The sequence below is a fragment of the Typha angustifolia genome, chromosome 3, assembly GCF_048772165.1.
Source record: "Typha angustifolia cultivar Huaian chromosome 3, ASM4877216v1, whole genome shotgun sequence".
In the NCBI taxonomy this organism is placed as follows: Eukaryota; Viridiplantae; Streptophyta; class Magnoliopsida; order Poales; family Typhaceae; genus Typha; species Typha angustifolia.
In genome coordinates, this window is record NC_133241.1 from 4,636,181 (window position 1) to 4,646,027 (window position 9,847).

Sequence of the window (9,847 nt, forward strand, 5' to 3'; positions counted from 1 at the left end):
AAAAATAGAAGGAATTCAATCCGCCATTTAATTTTTAAAATTATCTAAGAAAGCTCCATTATTTTAAATAGAATAGCTAACAATGCTACTTTAATCATAAATATATAAACTGATTCGAAACTTTTTAAAGTGCAAGAAGTGATTTAGATATAAGTACAGAGAGGTAAAATATTTTTAACTCAAAAAATTAATATATCATATGATGCAACTGTAGTGAAACAATCTAGGAATGTGAAGTTCTTTTGTATATACAATAAGAGCTGCATTACTGCCACAACATACAGAACTGAGCAAACCACATCAATCCAAACAACATAACGAAATACAGAGACCGCAATGATAATATACAGCTTGAAGTCTTGATGCCCTTTTAACTAACCTAATGAAGAGCCTTGACAAGGAAAGAGATTGCTAGACAATGTTCTATTTATAGAAGTATTAGTACGCATACATAATTGTCTTGCAGTACCACATGATAAGAGAGGGGAATATAACGCTATTGTCCTCTCCTTATTGAGCTCTAAATATATACAGACTTGTATGTTTAACCATACATATACTACTCGGCCTTCTCTCCAGCAATAAGATCCAGCACAACTCGCTTGATGCTCCCACCATATTTCACCAGCAGTTTCTTGTTCTTCTCCTTATCATAGAAACCCTGCAGCCACATCAATACAAGAAAAATTCAGAATGATCCCAAAAGAAAACCCAGACCAAGTTTGTGGTGATGGTAAGCAGAAGCAAAGCATATGACTAGATAGATTACCATTTCCTGCAGCTCCGCAAGAAGTGGACCCCATTCAGCAAAGCCACAGAGATCATCAACAGACTGCTCCAAGTTATAATCATTTAGCCTGAGAATCTCCTTGTTCAATTCAATCTGCTTAAAGCCCATCTCCTCGAGCTCCTTGAGCAGTGTATCCTCCACAAGGTTGCCATCACTAGCTGCTTCAGGTGATGACACAGAAGCAACTGGAAAATCAGTAGATGAGGATGGTGGGAATTCAATAATAGGATATACTACTGATTGAACTGTAGGCATGGGTGGTATATTCTCTTCGTCGACAGAAGGCTTCAGGATATTTCTTGGGGAGTCATCAACCAAAGGCTTAACCAATTCCTCTGAAATGTTAACCGTACTAGGCTCTGGATAAAATTCATCCAAAGGATCAGCGTTTACATCTATTGTCCTCGTCTCATTCGGTGCACTGCTTACTGGAGGCAGGTTCAAGTTCGGAACAGATCTGACGCCACCACTAGAAGAACATGGCTGGTCCACCTGCTCTTGCATCAAAAAGTAAAAGGATCATGATCATAAATAAACTAATGATATCTAGTAATACAGGAAAACTGTGTGGAAGAATAGGGACCTGAATAAAAACCCAAACTCTTTGACCAAATTTCTGCCCAGAAGGTGATGCCAATTTCCAATAAGAAATGTACCTACCAGGCCTTGATGGAGCCATAAAATCAACAGCAATATCTATCTCCTCGTTCACAGGGAAGCCACTCACTGGAATCTGTTATGGTAAAAGAAATAAAATTTCCAGGTATAAAGCAAGTTAACCGTAGAATAAAACCGACAAACTGTCATAAAACATGTTATCTACACACCTCCAACTGAATGGAGTGCTGACTTGCGAATTCATCCCCGCCAATCCAGACAAGTTGTGTACCATAAGGCCATTGGGCAGTACCATTGTTACGCATCCTCCAAATCTTGGTAAAGAGAGTAGAAGGAGCCATCAGACTTCCATCTAGGATGGTCACATCTTGAATGAACTGGCTTTCTAGTTTTTCTCGCTTAGGTCTCATTCCATAACCATGGGATGGAGAGCGATATCTTGGACACTGGAATTAAGAAGAGATCAGAATGTAACATAAACATTTCTATTCCAAAACCAGATAGACAAACAAGAAGCTCAGCATCCCAGAATTTGAATGTCCTTCACCTTTCTGTTGGAAAAGGAAGAAACTCTGTCTATCCGGGTATAATCAGCTTCATTACCCATTTGCGAAAAACAAATGCTACATAAATCATAGTTTTCTTTCCTGCGAAGAGTCAAAAGTGAATTAAAATCAGAGTGCCTCAGAAAGCTTGACTAAGTGCAATTTTAGAGCCTCAATCAAAAGTAAAACAAATGAAACTGAAGCACCATACACAATGGACTTGTAACGTGACCCCACAATTGGATGCAATCCACAACCATCACATCTAATCCCTCTATGGAAAGTTCGGAGCATGTCTTCACAGTAGGCACCAGAAATCCTGGGTGGCCCAATGGAGAAATTCCCACCTAGAAAAGGAACTTTAGGTGATGGTACATTGCTCTCCATGAAAGAGTTACGAGAAATGGAAGCCTGATTCGGTATCAAAGATGCTGTACCCGTTGGCAGTTGAATATTTTTATCAGTTCTTTCATTTCCCATTACGTCAGCAACTCCATACATATAACTTGGAGCAAGAAAACTCCCTGATGCCTCAGTCTGAAAATTTCGATCCATGAATGGATCAGCAGGAGAAGAGAAAAGAGTGGCAGATGTGACAGATTTCCCATAAACATGAGCATCCCTAGTTTCCTTATGCTCCACATTAGTGTTGTTTGTCCAGCTGGGAGATAATAAATCATTAATATCAGGATACAATGATGCGCACGGATTTTGAGTAGCTTCAATATTAAGATCAACAGGAGTATTGACCATCTCGCCCAGCATCATGCTATCAGTTACAGACTGCTTTTGCAGGTCTTCTGGAGCTTGGTGAGTGGATCCAATGCTTGGCACTTGCTCAGATATTGGGCATGGATTATTAGGAACTAGCTCATCATTAACATTCATATTCATCGGTTGTATCATTTGACCACTGGTCGAGCCAAATGAATCACCAGCCACAGAGTTGGGCATCCGACTATCTCTTGATATATTCAACTTACTGAGAGCATCCATAAGCTCAGAAAATGCTGGTGCAGCTGATGCTACTTTGGAAAACAAATCATGAGAGAGATTTGAAACTGTACTACGAAATGGCTCTGGTAGAGATTTCAATGCATCATCAACAGATGAACTTATTTGCACAAGCTGATTTTCAGGATTAACTGACCTCACCGGAGTAGGATCTGCAGTTTGAGCTTCTAGTTCAAGCCCAGCATATTTCAACTGAACATTAATTCTAAGAGGATTCAATTGCTGACAAACAGCAGCGTCACGCAAATCATCATCATCATCGAGTATGACAATGTCACCATCTTCATCAGTATAGGTAAGAGTAAGATCAACATCTGATCTGAACTTAAAAGCATTAATAATTTTTGTTCTTAGTGTAGTCATGTTGTGATCCAAGCGATGGCCTTCCACATAAACATTAAACCGCTTAAGAATGTCACCATATTTTACCTAGAAAAGAAAAAGGAAATAGAAATTAAGAGGAATTTCTCAAAAGGACAGATAAAATGTTAAAAGAACTAGATAAAGAAGAAAATTTCTGTTGATAACAGATCCATTAGACACAATGAGGCGATAAAAAGGTAGCAATCTAGTTTTGTGAGTGGAAAGGAACAGGTTTCACTTCCCACTGTCCGATGAAAACTTATTTTTCTTGAAAAAAAAAAGAAACTGTCCAAAGATGTATTACCCACATAGATTCATTTACTAATCTACAAAAACAGGCTCAATATGCAAAAGAAAATCGGCATGAAAAGCCATTGCAGAATTAACTGGAACAGTGTAGCTTAATAAATATATTTAAAAGAAATGAAAAGGACGAAACTGACATGAACAAGGAATGATATGTAAGTTTCTGAAAAGAGAACCAACAAGATAGAAAACTAATGTAAAATAGCTAATCATTGGTAGATGACTGAAGTTTCGCTAACAACTGCACCAACAGTGATCAACAAGGTTTACGGCCATAAATTACTACTACTTGAGAACACAACAGACAAGGATCACAAACTAAAAGAAACAATGTTGACTATGTGACAAGAGAAATCTTAGTCGAAAGCCAGTATAAAAGAATCCTCAACTTTCTCATAATAGGGTACTCTACTAAGGAAATAGTGCAGAACTGAGTAAAGATTCTTAAATTTTAGAACTATCTAATTATCTATATTCACAAGAATGAGGCCATAGTCTCTAAAAAAATTTAAACCATGATAAGCTTAGTCACCTCCAGATAAGTATTGTTGGGAATCTTATCTTTAATAATAACAGGGAGTTGAAAGAATCTTCTATTGATCTTAGGAAATAAAGTTCTTCCACCAACACAAAAATTAAACCACCATGAACTACTTGAAAATCTACATATTTCCAATAAAAAGGAATGATCAAGGGTTTTAAAATCAGATCCTACACTGGATCAGTTGAGAAGTTGCAGGACTGGAACAAAGGATCAGATCGAGGATTGTAAAATCCAAGAAGAAAAGGAAATAGACCAAAATACATGCACTTAGAATACATTCCATTTTAGTTCCAAAGTTCTTCTCAAAATACATTAAATTCCTTTTCTTCTTTTCCCCTTTTGAAAGGATCTGGAAGTAGATGTGACTACTTGTCCAAGGACTCAAATGAGAACAACCTCAACAATCTGACTGAATTAGGACATACATGACAGATTACAACTAAATGCAGAATACCAACAATACTAATTAATCACTCAATTCACTTAATCAAGATAACCAAACTAATCATACAGAAAATAGCATAGAAGTCCTATTTATCAATGTGCAGGACAAATAGGAACGCAAAGAGAATGGAGGGTGGCAAAACTGCAAATGGAACTTCAATTGGTGTCCTCAGCATTCAATCATACACATGCAAAATTTGCAAGTGTGAAATTGCATTGCTTACTACGTAAAAAGGCAAAATAAAGATTACAAAAAACAGGAGCTTGACCGAAGAAATTTCCAATCACACCAATAGTAGTTTACGATAGTGATGCGAATCGAATCAGATCACGTCACATCATGGGGGACATTGGGCTTGATGGATCGAATCTATTTATTTTATCTGCTCATATAATTTATTTAGCATCATATATGTTAGAATTTGTTTGATTAGCTATTCAGTTCTGCTCAATTTCAGAAAAAAAAAAATCAAAAGATGAATATCTAACGTCCAAATATTATGAACTAGTTGGATACCATCGTTATGATCTAGAACATTCATATTCAACGTGTTTTTAGATTCAAACTCTATCTACAACGAAATAGAGAATTAACCTGAGAAAGATAGAGAGACAAGTTTAGTTAAGTCATATAAGTCCTTAAAGCAAATTCTACTTAAATCATGTAAGCCCTTAAAACAAGTCCTAGTTAAATCATATAAGTCTTTAAGACAAGTCTCAATTAAGTTATATAAACCTTTAAGGTAAGTCCTAATTAAGTTATATAAGTCTTTAAGACAAATTTAAGTCCGAGTCAATTTAGAATTAACCACTATATATATATGAAGTACAATCCTAATTGAGTTATGTATTTATAAAGGATTAATTGAACTTTGAATGTAATCAAAAAATTATCTTATGAGATATATGAAAGGACATATTTCAAATAGAGAGATATAGATTAAGAATTAGGCAACTTAGTATTAATAAAGTTATTTCGGTATTTTTTAATAATAATTCAACTCAATAATAATCCATTTATAGATGGGAGAAGACAATAAATTTATAACAAAAAATATATAAACCAAACTATTATCTTTATCAGTGTGAAGTAAATTTGACAACCTTCTCTTTGAATGGAGAGCGAGGACTTTTCCACCATTATAATATAAGATTGAAGAAAAAAATTAAGGCAGACAAATTATTGATAGCAATTGAGTCTCGTTTACTTTACAAATAAGGCCAATTTTAGAATAGGTTGTTTTTAATATTCCCAAAATGAGGTATTTATTTTTTAGAAACATCTATTTTTATGTTCACTTGTATTTCGGGATAAGAGTGTAATAATTACATTTGATGTGATATAAAGTGAATAAAAAAATTAAAAAATATATTTTATTTTTTATTAAATTACCATATATACCCTTTGATTTGATATAAAATAGGTTAATGGGATAGATATGAAGGGCAAATTAGTAATTGGATTAGTGTGTGGTATAAGATATAATTTTGATGAATAGTATTTGTATTGAATTGGGTTATTATGATGTTTAACTATTATTATGGAGAAAAAAATTATATTTAAAAAAAAAGTTATTCATAAAGTGAACCGAGACTTGAATTTTTGATTGAGAATACTATTCCATATATCACAATCAAGATCGGGATCGGCCGTCTAAAAAAATTATACATATTGGCCATATCGTTAGCAAAAATTTTTTAAAATACAAAAATATTCTATATTTGTTAGAAAAATAATAGTAAGATATAAATAAAAATTATTCATATATAAAGCCTAAAACTAAACAATAAATACGATTTTTTCAATCTCTATCTTCACCCCTTTCTACCACTCATTCTCTCTCTCACACAAATTTAAAAATAATTCTTATGTTCTCTCCTATTAATTCTCTCTTATCAAACTCTCTCTCCCACTGTCTCTCTTATCAAACTCTCCCCCACTAACTCTCTTTTTTATCAAACTCTCTTCCCTACTAACTCTCTCTTCTATTAACTCTCTTTTATCAAACTCTCTCCCCACTATCTCTCTCTTATTAACCCTCTCCTTTAAAAGAAATTCTCTCCCTCATCCTCTCCCTCTCCCTTTCCCTCACCCTCACCCTCACCCTCACCTTCACCTTCACCCTCACCGAGTATCACCTCTCTCCTTTTCTGGCATAGTTTTGTATTATTTATTTTTCTCCACGTCTCTCTATCCCCTTTCTCTTCCCCTCTCTTCTAACCTCTCCCTCTTACCGCTACAACCCATACTCTCTTCCTCCATCTCTTTCCCTCGATTTCCCTCTTTCTTCTTATCTCTCTTCCTCCTCCCTTTCCTGTCTCTCTTCCTCCCTATCTTTCCCTCTCTCTCCCCTCCTCTCTTACCCGTAACCGTCTCGTGATATGACCGACCCTGGATCGAAACTGATTGGGTACCAGCCGATCCAACTGATACCTGATCAAAACCACTAAATAGACTGATTTTGGCTAGGGATTGGGATTGGCTACTATCGATCCCGATCCATCTTGGCCAATCTCACTCTGGATCGGTCAAAACTACGATCCATGGAGAATACTCTTGATTCTATATATCAAGGAAGTTGAAGACAGACTATTGGATGATAGGCATAACGATTGATTGGATGAGTTACAAGAAAGGGAGACAAAGATGAGAGGAATGACTAGGACGATTTGTTCGACAGCTAGAGATAATAGCACTATTGGTACTAGAGATACCTATGTTGATACCTGGTGTAGAGGTTCTCCCTTCTACATTTGACGAGTGATCGCATGATAATGTTAGATCAATCTACATATCATGCCATAGGGAGTAGAGATAGAAAAATTGAGGAGTTATATATATCAATGATGTGGTCATCATGAGAGTGTTTCTCCCAATGATTCACCTAGTCAGATTAACTTCGAAAGGTCATTATTAGTTTTGTTAATTATGCTAAGTGGCATAAATTGTTTGATATGATTAGCATGATGGCATCACTCTCTAAATTACTTAAACAGTAGTACTTCTCTCCTAGTGAGATGATGACATAGGCATTTGTAGGCTCTAGCCTAAATTCAATGTGGTTAAGTGGCTTTTTTCCGGTTTCCAATCTTCATATATGAATAATTTATATTCTTTTTCTTTTTGTCATTTTTTCCAAAATGTTAACTACTTTCTAGACAAGCATTCTGCTTCACAAGTAAACCACTAAAACTGTCAGTGTTTTACTTCTCAGATAAATCGCTACCATTATTAGGCAGTTTTATACACAGCCAATGAGGTAGCTTCTGACATATCATAAACTAACCTATATAGGTATAAATTTGAGAGAGAGTCTATTAATTAGGATATTTAACTTTAAAAATATGCTATTTTTGGTCAAAAAATTGTCAGCAGCAGCAAACTTACTATATCTGATTTTCTTGAATTTTCAGAGCTTTCTTGATTTTTATTTTTTTAAAAGTGACCAAATCTGGAAGAAAACGAAAATCCAAACCCAAATCCCAAACCTAGTGAAATTCTGAAACATTCCATCTTTTTGGGATTGAAACTGAAACTAAACTTCAAATCATGCATAGAATCATCAGCAACAGCGGATAAATATCTATCATCTGCTTAGAGCGGATACCAGTGATCACCAGATTCAGATTAAACGCACTTTAGCAAACAAATAATCCTACCCATTGAGCTTAAATCAAGCGAGAGTATCACCCAATTCAGGCCACCAGACCCCCGATATGATGCCATGGCAAGAGAAATTGATACACAGACAATTTAATCCACATGAACAAAGCGTACAGAAATGCTATCAAAACATCGGTATAAAGTTTTACTAAGAAATAATCAGGATGATATCACAGACCCGAACCAAAAACAACACAACAACTGTAGAATATAGCCTAAATAATAAATATCCAAAACTTACTATCAGGGGTACCGATCATATCAACTCCAAAAAATGGGAACGAAAAAAGGATCGTCTCTTCAGCCAACACAACAAACACAAAACAAAAAATCGAAATTGATACGTATAAGCCCAACAAAAACAGAATCAGATACGAGGAGGGGAGACATCGGACCTTAATCACCAAATTCCACGGGCTGACTTGGGGCTCCATCGCCGGAAAGGAAACCATCGGGCGAGCCATCTCTCACGCGAGCCGCCGAAGGCGAAAACCCAACCCTAGGTGAGCAGCTAAAAAGTTCAGAGACTAAAGGGGGAGCGAGCAAGCGATAGAAGAAGTACGGGGAGACCGAGGAAGGTGGAAGGAATCTGAGCTTCGATTCCACCGCGTAGCCGTAAGCCGGAGCGGAGATCGCGTGGTCGATTGACAGAGATCACGGCATCGCACGGCTCGTTGTGTCACTTCCACGTCCCTCTTATGGACCTCGTAAGCGTTCCTTAGGTGCCAAGGAAACTTGGACGAGGACTAATACTGTGGATTATTACGGATATTTTTTTAAGTTTAATCCAGCGAGGGATGATCTCACGATGCCACGTGTAATCTTGGGTGCTCATTGCACCTACTATCGCATTTGTGTTTCAAAGATCAAAATAGAAACAGTTTAAAATGGCCAAATTAGTAAAATGATTAAAAAAATTAATAATTAAAAAGAACAACGGTGCTCCTCCATCAACGCAGGAAATTTTCACTTTTGGGACTTTACCCTTTTAAAAAAGATTATAATGAGATAGCTTAACTTAACTCATTCTTAGTCAAATCTTTTGCAAAATTATGGCGTGCTATTCATTTAGAGATTGTTGCATAAGGAGAATCTATGACATTCCGAAATTAATAGGAGGTATTTATGAAGCATCCTCGAGGTTTATTGATGTCAATCATCCATCTCATATGTGTTATCTCAAACGAGAATTGTATGGGCTCAAGCAAGCACTTTGAGCTTGGTTCGACAAATTTAGTGCTTTCTTGTTAAATTCTAATTTTCTTTGCGGCATTGCTGACTATTTTTTATTTATCTGAAAGGACTTATCATCCTACTATTGTACGTTAATGATATTGTGCTTATTGGATTCTGATCATCTTACCATTAGAAAGAAGCAACTCAATGTGGCTCGATCTAGCAATGAAGTTGAATATCGTGTCATGGCTTTCACAATAGCTGAGCTTACTCGGCCTAACTTTATTATTCATGATATCAGTGTACCTCTTCACAATCCTATAACCCTATTTTGTGACAACATCAGCACTTTACATACAATAGTTAATCCTATTCTTCATGCT

The 9,847-nt window shown here is 36.1% G+C and overlaps 1 protein-coding gene across 2 annotated transcripts; it reads right to left on the minus strand.

Annotated features, from left to right (window-relative positions):
- Positions 1–214: 214 nt before the first annotated feature.
- On the minus strand, positions 215–9,023 carry LOC140778808 (protein JOKA2). 2 transcript variants are annotated; one of them, XM_073123687.1, is made up of 8 exons: positions 8,684–9,023; positions 2,391–3,396; positions 2,165–2,300; positions 1,956–2,055; positions 1,618–1,854; positions 1,374–1,523; positions 770–1,282; positions 215–661 (listed from the first exon to the last, which is right to left on the minus strand). In XM_073123687.1, the coding sequence occupies exons 1-8, from the start codon at positions 8,750–8,752 to the stop codon at positions 560–562; spliced, it is 2,313 nt and encodes a 770-aa protein (XP_072979788.1). In that variant the 5' UTR covers positions 8,753–9,023; the 3' UTR covers positions 215–559. The 2 variants fall into 2 exon arrangements, with proteins under 2 accessions (XP_072979788.1, XP_072979781.1); XM_073123680.1 differs by having other exon boundaries at positions 2,165–3,396.
- Positions 9,024–9,847: the final 824 nt, after the last annotated feature.